Below are 15,093 nucleotides of genomic sequence, written 5' to 3'. Positions count from 1 at the left end.
CAGTCCAACTGGTTTCCCCTTAATCGCTCCCCCTAGTGTCTTTTCGAGGTTCTGCAGCCTCTGCTTTGGATGTTCAATCATATCACTGGTCTTCCACCTGGCGTCTTTCTGTTGTACTGCAAACTGCAATGTGTAGGTATTGGCATTTGATCTGATTTTACTTTACCAGTACCCTTGATAGAGTATGGATTGTTTCCTTGAACAGCTCCCCTAGAGTCAAGCATTAATCCTAGTTCTTTGTCTCTCTAATGAGACTGAATTTGGGTCCATCCAAGTTGTTCGACTCAGATTTGGGGGTGAATCTAGGGCAAGAAAGAGGCAAGTGCCCCGTTCTCCCCCCACCCCCCGGTTTTCCAAATGAGCTTTAATGTGCGCATTCAGGAATGTATTCAAGGAAGGGTACCTCATTTTCTCATAAATACTTGTTTAGATCATTTTTTTATTTCATTCATTCCTTCACGGGGGGAAAGGGACCCTGTAGCCATCATTTCACTCACAATCATTTCCTGTGCCAATAACCTGATTTTTGAACAATGGTTAGAACTTGCAAATATTTTCACTTTTCAAATGTTTTTCAGTTTAAACATTTTTTTCAATTTTAAAACTTTATTCAAATATTTTCTATGAAAAAAAAAAGACTAAGTATGTTTCCTTTATTTTTAATGTGTGAAAATTTAGCTCTCCTTGAAGATGATCCTTTCCACTTTTTTCTACCTTCCCCAAACAAGTTTAAGATCTTTCTGCCAAGGCTCTTTCCCTTTCCTTTCATCAACTTAATAAAAATGTCTTTAATGGTTTCCCACCATTTGTATTTCATTCTTATATAGCTTTCTTATTCTTATATAAAATGTTGATTAGTTTAGTTGTATTATTCTTCTTCAAATTCCTTTATGAATTGAAATTTCCCTATAAAGGAAGAAAAATATGCATATATTCATAAAATTACATGTATATTTCCCTATGCAAATACTTTGTTAGTCATAAAATATGTGTTTAAATTTTGATCTCTGGCCCCAATCATGGCCTTGTGCAGGATAATACATCATTGAATAAATGTTTTTCTGCCAGGACTGTCCTGGTCACTGAGAATATATCAGTGAATAAAACAGATATAATCCCTTTGATGAGAAAGTTATATTCGTAGTCAGGTCTTATACATTAAACAAAAACTAGAATATTCAGGACCAGAGCAATAGCATAGGAGACGACCCTGACTGACCCCTATATCCCATATGCCCCCCCCCAGCCTGCCAGGAGCGATTTCTAAGCGCAGAGCCCAGAGTAACCCCTGTTATGGAAGAGGGGTTGTGTAATAGAAGTAACACCAGTTGTGGCCCAAAATCAAGATAGAGATAGATAGGTAGATTGATAGATAGATAGATAGATGATAGATAGATAGATAGATAGATAGATAGATAGATAGATAGATAGATGATAGATAGAGAGATACATAGATAGATAGATGATAGATAGATAGATTATTGATAGATAATATAAAAATAAAATGTAGAATATAAGTAAAAAGCAGTATTATTTACTGACCTTAATCAAGAAAAGCTTCCCTACACAGCCACATTGAATAAAAATCTCAAGAATATGACAGATGAATAAGAGTAATAGATGCTAGAGAACATTTTTTCCTGAGTAAAGAAAAATAACAGCAAAAATTTTTGAGGTGATATAATACATTTAGAATATCCAGGTACATATGTTGAATTGAGGAAGAATGAGCAAAGATTAGAATAACCGTAGATGAAGTTAGACGATAATAAAGGAGTATTTGGAGGCCGGAATGGTGGCTCGAGCAGTAAGGTGTCTGCCTTGCCTGCGCTAGCCGAGGATTGACCTCGGTTCGATTCCCCAGCATCCCAGATAGTCCCCCAACCAGGAGTGATTTCTGAGCTCATAGCCAGGAGGAACCCTTGAGCATCACGGGGTGTGGCCCAAAAACCAAAAAAAAAAAAAAAATAGTTCTCCTATTTCTAGGTGCTAGAAGTCTGAGATCAGGCTAGTACCAGTATGGTAGATACTGAGGACTTCTTGTTTTTCAGGTGGCCTCCCTCTACTCCAGCTATTACTCACAGGGACACAGTGCAGAAAGAAATGCTCAGGCACTAATCCTATCCTGAGAATTCCACCCTCAAAACCTAGTTACCTTTCAAAGGCATATCTCCAGATGCCATCATGTTAGATGTGAGGATTTCAGTATATGATTATTAGAGTCACACAGAAGGTTCATAACAGGATCTGAGCTTTTTCCTAGAGGCAAAAAAATTTACTTACTGATATGGTTTGTTTCCATAGCATGTATCCATATATGAGGATATAACATGAAAATGAAATTGAAAATAAACTATTCACAACCACATTGGTTTAAAATATTTAAAATGTTAAATAGATTGCTTGGCTGTCTTCATTTATTTAAGATATTTCAAAAAGTACTGAGGGTTTATATGTGTAAATTTTTTCTTTCTGTTGAATTTCTAAAAGTACAACTTTTGAGAAAGTCACTCCAGACAGTGAATATATGCTACTTGCTTAGAAGTAAAATATAGCTTATAATCTCACACTTCTATCTCACACTTCTATCCAGCTTCTTAGAAACCCAGTCATAAATTCACTAAAAACAAAAACAAAACCAAACAAAACTACTAGTAACTTGTAAATGTAATCCAACTTAGAAAATGATGCTTTGTTATCATAATGGTAACCTTGAAAGAGATAAGAAATACCCATTTTAACATAGAAAAGGTGGGTTTGTTTTGAGCAAATATAAAAGGTTACTTTAATTCAATGCATGTAAAATATCACATAATTATTTAATCATTTTCCTGTCCTACTTTTTCAGATGTTTTTGGCAGCCCTGTCCCTTGGCTACATTTGTAAAGCACTGGGAGGAGTGATTATGAAAAGTTCCACCATTCAAATAGAAAGGAGATTTGAAATATCATCATCTGTCGTTGGCTTGATTGATGGAAGCTTTGAAATGGGTACTTTTTATTTCTAAATTGATCATTATTGAGTAATCATATTCACAAAGGTAAAAGTTTTTCATACAGTGCTCTAATCGGTGATTCTCAATCAGAGGTAAATTTGCCCCCCCTGTAGCCATTTGGCAGTATTTAAAGACATCTTTGGTTGTCATAACCTTGGGAAAAGGGAGTTGTTATGGGATTGTGTTAAAGGCCATAGAAATGAATAAACACTCTACTATGCATGGGACTCGTGTCACAGTACACGAAGAAATACCCTGCTCAGAAAAGCAGTGGTACAAATGGGAATGTTGCACCGGTGAAGGGGGGTGCTCTTTACATGACTGTAATCATACAACTATAATCATGTTTGTAATCACGGTGTTTAAATAAAGATAAAAAAAAAAAAAAGAAAAACCATCGTTTGCAAATAAGTATTTTAGGTCTTTGTTTTACCCTCTCTCCATATACACTAAAGCAAATATGTTAATGAGAAGATAATTATCTGGCGATGGAAGGTGGGGACAACTTGGAAGTAAATGATGTGAAGATTTTGCTATTTAACTGAGTATGAAATTTGGAGTTAAAAGAATCCCCTCCACAACATCAAATATATTTTTTGTTGCTTTCATTTTAATATAAATTTCTCCAAAGTTAGATGTAATTATGGGGTATTATTTTGTCTTGTTTTATAAATTACACATGATTTCAACTATCAGGTTTTTTCTTATCACTTTTTATTATTTTGGGGACCACACCCAGCTGTGCTCAGGGATTACTCTTGGCTCTGCATTCAGGGATCATACTTTGTGGAACTCAAGTTTCCATATGCAGTGCTATTGATCTAATTCAGGTCATCTATGTATAAGGCAAAAAATTTTCTCACTGTGAATATTCAGGTGATAATTTGAGTATGAAATTATGAGCCCCAAATCTTTCTTTGAAGAGTATTTAAAAATATGTATCTACTGTAACTCTACAATATTGTATATAAAAAATCAATAGCATTGTTTTTCACTAATAGGTTAATACATTTTTATCCCTAAATTTCATAAATTTTACCAGCATATGTACAGGACTGAGTTAGGCCACACCCAACATTTTTCAAGGTTTAATTGTGGCTCTGTACTCAAGAATTACTCCTAGCAGACTCTGGGGACCATGTGGAATATTGGGATCAAATCTGGCCAGTGTTGTTCAAGGAAAGCATCTTACTAGCTGTACTCCTAAGACTATGATTTTTATATGATATGTGGTAGAAAAATTAGCAGGTTTTTCTTGTTGTTGTTGTTGCAGATTGTACCATAGATTCTTTATTCAATATTTTAAAAGATTTAGCAGTCTACCTAACATATCTATTAGATTTTAGTGGTTTGTACTTTTTTTTAAATATTTTATTTTTGATCAAAATGAATCACATATCTTTCATAGTAATATTTTAGGTACAAATTAACATTGAAACGGGGGAATTCCCACCACCAAAGTTGACCCTCTCCTCCCCCAATTAGCAGTTTTTAACTGAAGGCTTAATTCTTCAGGGCATTCATTTGTTGGTTTTCTTCAGAAAATTTGTTCTCTATTTTTTAAATTTGTTTCTTCCTCTATAATTTCTTGCTTATTTTTATCCAAAAATATAAGATGAATTTTATATTTTTTGGCTAGAGCTAGGAGATGACTCAAGAGGGAAAGCACACACCTAGATTATGTCAGGCCTACGCTCCAGCCATAGCTAACACCTAACCCTGTAGCTCAAGATGTGATTCTGATATATTTTTTTAATATTTGAACAATGTAAAATAATAAAATGTCTGACAGTTCTGAAATTATTTTATGTTCATGTTTCACCTTATGATATCCAACTCATGCATTTTTCTGTAATTAAAAAAATTACAATGATGCGTTTTAGTTTCTGGTTTTAGCCTTATATTACTTTAAATAAAATGGTTTTATATTATTTTGTTTTCTGTTTGGACCACACCTGGTGGTGCTCAGGGCTTGCTCTTGACTCAGCACTCAGGAATCTTTTCTGGCAAAACTTGGGAGACCATTTGGGATGCTGGAGATTGAACCCAGGTCAACCATGTACAATGCAAGAACCTTCCCTGCTGCACTATCATTCTAGCCCAGGTTCTTTTTTTATGTGTCCACTATGTTCTTCTACCACAAATAATTATTTTAGTTTTTCTTCTTTTTAGTTTCCTATTTATCTGGGTTTTATTCCATGAGTTGCTTTATCTTCCGGTTCATTTTGTTGCTTAAATTGTGTGCTTTTTTTTTCTTAATGTATACTTATTTGGGGTGGCTTTCTTTAAAAAGGACTTTAAATACTTCTAGAAGTAAATGAGAATAAAGAATAACTTTCCTGTGACTCAAAGAAGTTTCTCCATTTTTGTCAATTTCAGTACAATCCAAATTTTTAAGTAAAATTTGCTTCAATAATACTGCCAAGTAACTCTAGCTTGCTTCTATATCTAAAACCTATTTTTACTGCAGATACCATAAAAAATTATGGGGAGTGTTTTAATATGAGATTTAGCTTCCTAATTACTTGATAGTTGAGGAAAGTACAATGTTTTGTATCCATTCCTGGGGTCTTCCTGCTAGATACAAAATTGAACTCAGAATTTTCTCTGCTTAATTCAAATTAACTTTCTTTTTTTTCCAGGAAATTTACTAGTCATTGTATTTGTAAGTTACTTTGGGTCCAAACTAAACCGACCAAAGATAATTGGAATTGGTTGTTTCATTATGGGACTTGGAAGTATTTTTACTGCTTTGCCACATTTCTTCATGGGATAGTAAGTGTTCAACGACTCTTTTATACATTACAGATTTGACTGATTTTTGATATTTAAATAGCACTAAGACATACAGTTTCACAGGAAATAAATATGTTTGGATTTTTAAAGTATAATATATCACTTCATCTCTTTGCCTATAATGATACTTTTATTCTATGCAGTTAAGACTTCACCTCCCTCTCTCTTCATCTGTTCCTTCAATGCTGTTTGTATTGAGACTGCTCTTCCCAAGTCACAAGCCAGTAGCTATGATTATACTCTGACACTAGTATAGAAAATAAAGGAGAAAAAAAAGAAGAATAGTAATAATAATGATCACCATAGTGGTGATGATGATGATGATGTGATCAACCCAGGCATTATATGACATTGATCCTCTTTAAACATTTTTCTCTGTCTTGCATGTTCTTGACCGTAAGGTCAAAATAGTGACAATTTTGTTCCAGTAAGTTAGAAGAAGCAAGGTGCACATAGATGCGTCTTCAAACATGTTTTCAAAAGTCTAGACTCTAGCATCTACTATCTTCTCCATAGCTAGAACTTTGCTATATCTCATATCCAGACATAAAGGCAATGAGAAAAATATTACAGTCATTCCAGAGATGATTTATTCTATTCTGAAAAAAGTTATTACATGGAAGGAGTGAATGATGGATCATGTGTGACAATGCTGAAGCATTAATTATTCACCCATTCCTGTTGTCATCTCATTACTGGTCAGTTGCACACCTAGCCAGGGTGGCAGGGGCAATGAGGGGATCTGGTCAAATATAGAAGTCATATTCAGTAAAGAGTTTTCTTTTTATTACATTTGACCTTTATATGCATTTGCTTCTTCCTAGTACTACTACTCCTTCTTTTATCATTTCCATCCTTTTTTGTTGCTGATGCCATATTGCTAATATTTCCCCAGATCTCTCCTCAATCTACATCATTCCACATGGATTGCATAGAACACACATATTAAGACACCTAAACATGATGACTTTTCTTACACTTAAGATTAATGAAATCATAGAGCCAGAGCTATAGTGCAGCAAAGAGAACATTGCTTTGCACACAGATGACTTGAGTTCAATCCCCAGCATCTCATTTGGTCCCCTGAGCAATACTAAGAGTAATTCCTGTGTGCAGAGCCAAGAGTAACCACTAGGCTTATGAACATCCAATCTAACATATTGCATTCTTACCATATAAACAAAAACTCACATCTTTAGGTCAGTACCAGTTCTAATTTTTCATGTTCATTTTTTTAGTAATGATTCGTATAGCCACAAAGCACTTCAATCTAAAAATCAAGGGAATCACTCTAATCCTTATCACTGTATCCTTACTATGCTTTATCTCACCCTCTCAGTAGGGTGAGATATAATGAATATTCATTATTCTACTTTCTACTTCTCAGACTTGTCTCTCCCTTACATATCTACTCTCCCTAATAGATCTGAAACTTTCATCATTTAAATCTCAAACTCCAGGTTTAACAACACTTGAATTCATAAACTATTTCATATCCTATTTGTTTTCAAACATAATTCTAAGTCCTTTACTCCTGCTTAAAATTTTCAATTTCCTAGATGAGACTTTTTCCAACTTTAGTTCACTATAAAAGAAATAAACCAACCTGGATTATTAGACTATGATGGATGGAATAGAAAAAAATGAGTAACACAGTATGGGGCTAAATATTTTGTTTTAATAATTATTTTTGTTTTGTCCATGAGCTTGTGAATGTGGTATGTCTATTTGTACCATGGTTGTGTTGGAAATACAGTCATTACTTTTTTCCATAGTTAATATTAAAAGGCTCTTATCTGTTAATTCGTTAAACTCACATATTAAAACACCCATTGATTTGGTCTCAAAGTCTCTTCACGTCAGCTGCATTTCTTTCCATGACAGCTTTCAAGAGTTCCAGGATATTTCCTACCTTTGCATGAGATGTTCAATAGCCTTGTGTACTTTTCTTCTTTGTCTACCTGTTAAATTCCTTCCCATCTTTCTAATTCATCCCACATGTCATTCTAGTTAGGAAGTGTTCTACTATTTACCCTTCCTCACCTCCAATTTCTTTTCCTTTAAGACAACTCAGGACCTAGTGTATTATATTAAATATATTTTGTTTATAAAGAAATAACACCTAATAGAGAGTCTGTGTGCATAAATGCATTTGAATAAGTATGTAAAATGGTATATCAAATACCCTGAGTAGAAAAACTGTGTGTTTTATTTCTAGTTCTTTCCAAAGCAAACATTTAAACCTAGTGATGTTTTTATAGTTATAGATATTCCAAAGATTTCTCTGCTAATCCATCAAGCAATTTAACATCAAGTTTACCAGTATGTTTACCCAACCAAAATGTGTTACTCAATAGAACCTCAACTAACATGGTAGGAAAAGGTAAGAATGGGTAGTGTGACTGGTAAGTAATATAAAATTTATCAATATAACCAGTTTCAATATTGATCAAATTAGCAAAATTGATTTAAAAACAGAGAGGCAACCAAAGAGATAACTTAAAAGACTGGAGTGTGTGCTTTGTATGCCTGAGCTCCAGGTTCAATTCCAAGTGCCACTTAGTCTCCTGGTCACTGATTGGCCCTGAGCACCATTCAAGGAGTAGCCATTGAATCTTGCCAAGGAAGATCCAAGAAAACACAAACAAAAGTATGGAAAAGCATTTTCATCTCACAAAATCATAACATTAATATATCTAAAGATCTTTTAGAAAAAAAAATTCAGTTTGGTATGGAACCAGAGAGATGCCTCAAAAGACTGAAACACATCTTTGCATTTGGGAGATACCATTATCTATGGAATTACATATCTTCTACTGCAATGCAGAGTATAATCCTATTACCCTGTCAGTATTATTTGGGATGACCAGTTGATCACGAGTGCCATTGGAGAGTATCACAAAAGTATTTGGTAGAAAATAGAAAAAGAATATGTACATTTAAAATAGAAGAATAGAAGAGACATGGGAGATAGCTCAAAGGCTGGCACATATGTTTTGCATTTAGGAGACCTACATTAGCTCTCTGGCACTATATTGATCCCCAAGTATCACCAGGAGTGATTTCCTGATCATTAAGTTGTGATCGTTCACAGTGCTAGATGTTATCCCCCAAACAAACAAATAAAATAAATAATATCACTTAATATTCTAAAAGGTTTAGCATTCATATCTAATAAAAACATACTGTTACTTTGATTACAAAAATATGTGATTATTATTACATAAATTCTGGAATATATGCCATTTTTAAAGATGTTACTTTGAAGCTAATAAGGTATTTCATACCACTAATAAATAACAAAAGCAATTATAAATATTTGAGTGATCAAACATATAGTATAGGGGTTAAGGGTTAAGGAGTTTGCCTTACAAACAGTCTACCTTACTTCAAATCTCAGCACTGCATACGATCCCATGAGCAGTCCAAGGAGTGATTCCCTGAGAAGTGAGCCATGACTAAGTCCCAAACACTGTGGGGGATTTCCCATCCCCCAAAGAAGTATATTTTTTAATATTTTACAAATATAGATTTATGATAAATATAAATTATTACATACAAACAAATTTTATGTATAAGATAAATTGTCTATTTTAATTATATCGGCATACTAATCTTTTTATCCATGATATAGAGAAATAAAAATAAGGAATAGAATAAAGATTCATTTACATATTGCTATCTTTAAAGATTAATTTTCAGTATGGCAAAGAACAAAATTATAAATATCTAATTAAATAAACAATTCTGTTTCTACTGAGAGATGGCTCTATGCTCAAGCATTGCTCTTGGGAGTTTTCAGGTGGCCATTTGGGGTGTCAGGGATTGAACCCAGGTTGACCATGAGCAAAGCACATGCCCTACTTGCTGTACTCTCTCCAGCCCCAGTTATGGCATTCTTGTTTAGCAGAATGAAAATATATATATATATATATACACTTTGTATTTAAAAGTAAGAGATTGGTAGAGCAGAGCAATAGTACAGCCAGTAAATTGCCATGCCTCACTTGTGACTAATCTGGGTTCAATTCCTGGCACCCTTTACTCTCCCCTGAACACTTCCAGGATCTGAAAACAGATCCAGGAGTAAATTCTAAGGAACTATGTGTTCAACGTGTAGTTCACACACTTGACTGTTGGAACCTAATGGCTGAATGTGATACTTGGTGAATGATTGCTGGCTATGCCACAGCCAGGTGTGAATGATCACAACAGGAAGAGAAGTGACCTCCATCTACTATCACTAAAAGATGGGCACCTCTTCGAAGGAGTAGTTCCGCTAGTGATCACTTGTATGAGCACTGTAAAGGCTTTGGTGATTACTACCTGAATGAGTTTCCCTGTGAGTTTCCCTGTGAGCCTGGCTAAAGGAATGCCAGCTTCAGTGAGCTCCTCAATTGTGTGTGCGAGCTTTCCATCCTGTCTTGTAAGCTCCAGAAGTCCCACAGCTCAAATAATATGGGGGCATCACAGCCAGGCATGTGTGTGTCACACACACACACACACACACACACACACACACACATCTTGCAACCCACATTGAATACCACAGGAAAGATAGTACAAGAGTTAAAGTACTTCCCAGTTCAATTCCCAGCACCAAAGCTGGACCACAGAGTAACACTAGGAGTAATTCCTCAACACAAAGCCAAGATTAAGTCCTGAGCACCAATGGGTAAGGCCAAAACATCTCCTGTCAAAAAAGAAAAGAAAGGGGAGGAAGGCAAAACTAATCAAAATAAATTCAAATGAGCAGATATTAGACGACTAACATCTAAAAAAATTAAGAGAGTGGCTAAATAAATGTGAGACTTGCAACTATCATGACAATGTTAATGAGTGAGAGAAGTAGAATGCCTGTCTCGAATAAAGGTAGGGGAGGTGGGGAAGAAGGTAAATGGGGGGCATTGGTGTTGGGAAAGTTATACTGGTGAAGTGGTGAAGGGGGGATGTTCTTTTTTATGATTGAAACCCAACTACAAAATGTTTGTGATCATGGTGCTTAAATAAAGATATTATTAAAAAATATAAATAGAATAATAAATGTGAGACTTTAAGTTGGCTCATTACTATAGAGAATTAAAAACCTGATATAAAAATCAAATTAAGTGATTGTTCCAGTTACTAAAACATGTTATCATTGGTTATAATGAGTAAAAATTATATATACTATATATATAAGATATTATGTCTGTAATGTAAAAATGTGCATTTGTTATGTGCACTGAAATGTAGAAATTATATACAAACTGTAGAAGTAATTTTCTGTATGTGGTGAGATAATGATGTGTTTGTGCTCTCCTGTTTTCAATTTTTGAAAAGTAAGTTAATCACTAACAATTAGAAAGATAATAATATGGGCCCGGAGAGATAGTACAGCGGCGTTTGCCTTGCACGCAGCCGATCCAGGACCAAAGGTGGTTGGTTCGAATCCCGGTGTCCCATATGGTCCCCCATGCCTGCCAGGAGCTATTTCTGAGCAGACAGCCAGGAGTAACCCCTGAGCACTGCCGGGTGTGACCCAAAAAAAAAAAAGATAATAATATTTTAATTAGAAACATATGTACCTGGAATACTACTGTGAATAATTTGTAATTCACTTGGTCAAAATAAAAATTATCAATATAAAAAACAGTAATAATCAAAAGGATTTTCCAAACATAAAACCCAATTTTAATAGCAATAAAATGTTATTTTTTATTATCTAAAATAAAAAAGAAAGAAACATTTAGGGCTTAAACATTAGAGCTTAATGTGATTGAGTTTCTAATAGAAAAGCTGATACTAATGATTAAAATAAAGCTCTCTTTTATCTACAAAGGTCATGAAAAGGAATCTGGTTCATACATGTGGGTATTTGTTCTACTGGGTAATATGCTTCGTGGCATTGGTGAAACCCCCATAGGACCTTTGGGGATTTCTTACATTGATGATTTTGCTCAAGAGGGACAATCTTCTTTTTATTTAGGTAATGTATAGAAAAACCTTTTCTATTTCTCTGGTCTACCTTTAAAACAATAGTATTCATACATTTAAGTTTTTTACTTACTAAAAAGTTATTTGGATATATGCAATGCTACTAAAAATATTGAATAGAAACTATGTGTTCTTGATAACTAAATGATAAACTTTTATAATATTTTCAGGTATCTTAAATGGAGTTGCAATGATTGGTCCAATCTTTGGCTTTTTGATGGGATCTGTGTTTTCTAAAATGTATGTGGATATTGGCTATGTAGATCTGAGTAAGTACAGTTTGAACAAGGTAGCATGACAACACTTTCTAAGTTAATAATTCTTTCAAATAATTAAATTCCTTCTTTCAATAGTCATCTGGTGATGCTTCAAAAAAGTTAGTGGTAGGAAACAAAGTATCAGAAGAGAAGTAAAATTCAGCTTTTATCTTCAAAAAGCTTTTACAACCAGATTAAGATGATAAATTTCCTTTAGATGACTGCATCCAATTAATTCCAACTAAAATAAAATGCAAAATTTGCAATGGACTCATTTTTTTATTTGCACAAATTTACACTTAGAAAATCTTTTCTCTATTTCTATGTGCACAGTTCTTAAAATATGATACAAAATGCACTTCTCACCTGGTTTAAAATTAAAAATATTTTAAGTTTTAGTAATAACCAACGTGATATTTTCGTGAACTTATCTCAATGAACCATCAATTTTTGCATACTTACCTACACTCTTCTTGAGACTGTTCAGAGGTACCTGTCTTAACATATAGTAAGTAGTGTTTGTGAAGAAATGAATCTAAGGAGATGGAGGGATAGCACAGAGGTAGGGTTTTTATGCTTGCTTACACATGGCCAACAGGATCCTATCCTTGGCATTTCATCTAGTAGTGTAAGCCTGCCAGAAGTAATTTCTGAGTGCAGAACCAGAAGTAAACCCTGAGCATTGCCAGTTGTGTCCCAAAAACAAAACAAAAGAAATGAATCTGACTTTCTGATTGATAGACCTTTTCAAGGAGATAAAAGAATTTATTTACAAAATGAAAAAGACTTCACAGAAGGCCAAGGTCAACAGTAACACGAAAAGCAAGGGAGAGAATATCTTGGAATTGATAAATTATAGCTTTCTTTCATCTTTCTTCATCTTAAAGAGCAGTAATCATTGCCACTATTACACTGAATTAATGCATTATGTTTCAAAATGATTTTAATTGACTTCTTCCAATTTCATGTTCTAGGCACTATAAGAATAACTCCTAAGGACTCGCGTTGGGTTGGTGCTTGGTGGCTCAGTTTTCTTGTGTCTGGACTTTTAGCCATTATTTCTTCCATACCCTTCTTTTTCCTGCCCAAAAGTTTACATAAGCATAACGAAAGAAAAACTTCAGTCTCTTTGCATCAACTCAAACCAAATGACGAAAAGACTCAAACAGTTGATTCAACCAACAGCTCTAGGGAAAACGTGACTGAAAGTCTGGCTGGTAAGGTTTTCACATTTATGGTTAACTTGGAATGATTAATCCCAAGTAAAGGCAATACTGGAGTTTCTCCTTTACAGAAGAAGGCATGTCAAAATCATCCAAAATACAGCTTTCTTATGCACTAAATTTAGCTGAATTTTCTATGATACCTTTAAAAGCTGTGTTTCGTGAGATCATACCAACTCTCTGAAGACAAGACTATTTTTGTTCTTTATCATGGAGATGCCAATTAATTGGTAAAAAAATTATTACTTGTAAAATTAGATTTGTAAAGACTTTTATACTTTAAAAATTGTAGTGTAACCTCCCAAGCTCAAAGGACTATAATATTTCACTACTCTGTTTTCAAATGGGATCAAGTACTATAATATGCCTTTTAGAATATTGAATTTCTTCTCCAATAACTTACAGTCTAATAAGTTATGCCAAAAGTATAGAAACAGGTTAGTATAGTCTTTCACTTCTATTATAGATTTAAAGAATTATGTTTACCTTTAAGTTGGTCAAATGAACGATTACATAAAAGAGATGAAATTCAAAGGATGTTTCTCATGAGATAAAGATTATTTACTTGATAATTATATAGAGAAATATTCTTGAAATATTTTTAAATGAAGTAGAAGTGAAGGTTTGCTATTACAATCTTCAGAGTCAGCATTGTGTATAAGAACCCACCACCAGTTTATTTCACCTTCTGTTTCCTATGCACCACTTGGAGAAGCACTGAGCAGAAATCATCTGAAAAATGATCTACACAGCCAGAATTAGATAGTTGAAACAATGTTGTGTTAATAACACAATTTTCAGGTTGTACAGAAATAGCCAACATAGTAAAGGCTATAGAAGGGCAAAATCCTCTCAATAGCTTTTTCAAGTGGATATATTGTTTGAATCTTGTTGTGGGCCAGATTCTCACAGTCATTGTTCAGTCCTTCTCTTCTAGTATGCAAATCTGAAAACAATACTATGCTGGAGCCAGCCTGCACTGGCTCTTGAAATAAGACTGTGACATTTTCAACAACCTGAGAAGCTTCTAGTTGACCATGAAAGGTCAATGATTTTTGACAGTAAAATTGAGAAATCTTTAAAATTTAGCAATTTAATATTTTAACTTAATGAATTTTTTTAGTTTATGACCACACCTGCTGGCACTCAGGGGTTACTCCTGGCTCTGCACTCAGAAATCACTCCTGGCAGGCTCTGGGGACCATATAGGATACCGGGGATTGAAGTTGGGTTGGTCACGTGAAAAACACATGCCCTATCCACAGTGCTATGGGTCCTGCCCCTAACTTAATTATTTTAGATGTCATGTATTCTCTTATTATTATTATTAACATATTTATGCACCATGATTACAAACATGTTTGCAGTTAGGTTTCAGTCATAAAAAGTACACTCCCTTCACCAGTGCAACCTTCCCACCACCAATGTCCCTCATCTCCTTCCTCCCCAACCCCTGCCTGTCTTCAGGACAGGCATTCTATTTCTCTCACTATCATTATCATGATAGTTGTTGGTGTAGCTATTTCTCTAACTGCACTCACCAATCTTTGTGGTAAGCTATATATCATGGGCTGGTCCTTTCAAACCTCATCTCTATTGTCTCTGGGTATTATTACATTAATGTATTTTATTTTTCTTAAGTCCCACAGATTAGTGAGAATATTCTGTGTCTATTTCTTTTCCTCTGACTGATTTCACTCAGCATAATACTTTCCATGTCTATCCATGTATAGAAAAATTTTATAACTTCATTTTTTTCCTGAATGTCATGTATTCTTGCTCTAAATTTATTTGCCTCTTGTTTTCCCCCATCTTTTGTGTTCTCACTCCTAACAAATCAAATACT

At 34.3% G+C, this 15,093-nt stretch overlaps 1 protein-coding gene across 1 annotated transcript in view; it reads left to right on the top strand.

Annotated features, from left to right (window-relative positions):
- Positions 1-15,093, top strand: part of SLCO1B3 (solute carrier organic anion transporter family member 1B3) — a 77,908-nt gene that overhangs the window by 35,407 nt on the left and 27,408 nt on the right. Inside the window, exons 3-8 of the mRNA XM_049782895.1 lie at positions 2,849-2,990; positions 5,638-5,770; positions 8,053-8,174; positions 11,613-11,759; positions 11,938-12,036; positions 12,999-13,246. Coding sequence (XP_049638852.1) covers positions 2,849-2,990; positions 5,638-5,770; positions 8,053-8,174; positions 11,613-11,759; positions 11,938-12,036; positions 12,999-13,246 — 891 coding nt within the window. The remainder of the gene's footprint in view (positions 1-2,848; positions 2,991-5,637; positions 5,771-8,052; positions 8,175-11,612; positions 11,760-11,937; positions 12,037-12,998; positions 13,247-15,093) is intronic.

Source organism: Suncus etruscus, chromosome 11 (assembly GCF_024139225.1).
Source record: "Suncus etruscus isolate mSunEtr1 chromosome 11, mSunEtr1.pri.cur, whole genome shotgun sequence".
NCBI lineage: Eukaryota > Metazoa > Chordata > Mammalia > Eulipotyphla > Soricidae > Suncus > Suncus etruscus.
The sequence above is the reverse complement of the archived record's forward strand: the minus strand, read 5'-3'. Positions and strand labels throughout refer to the sequence as shown.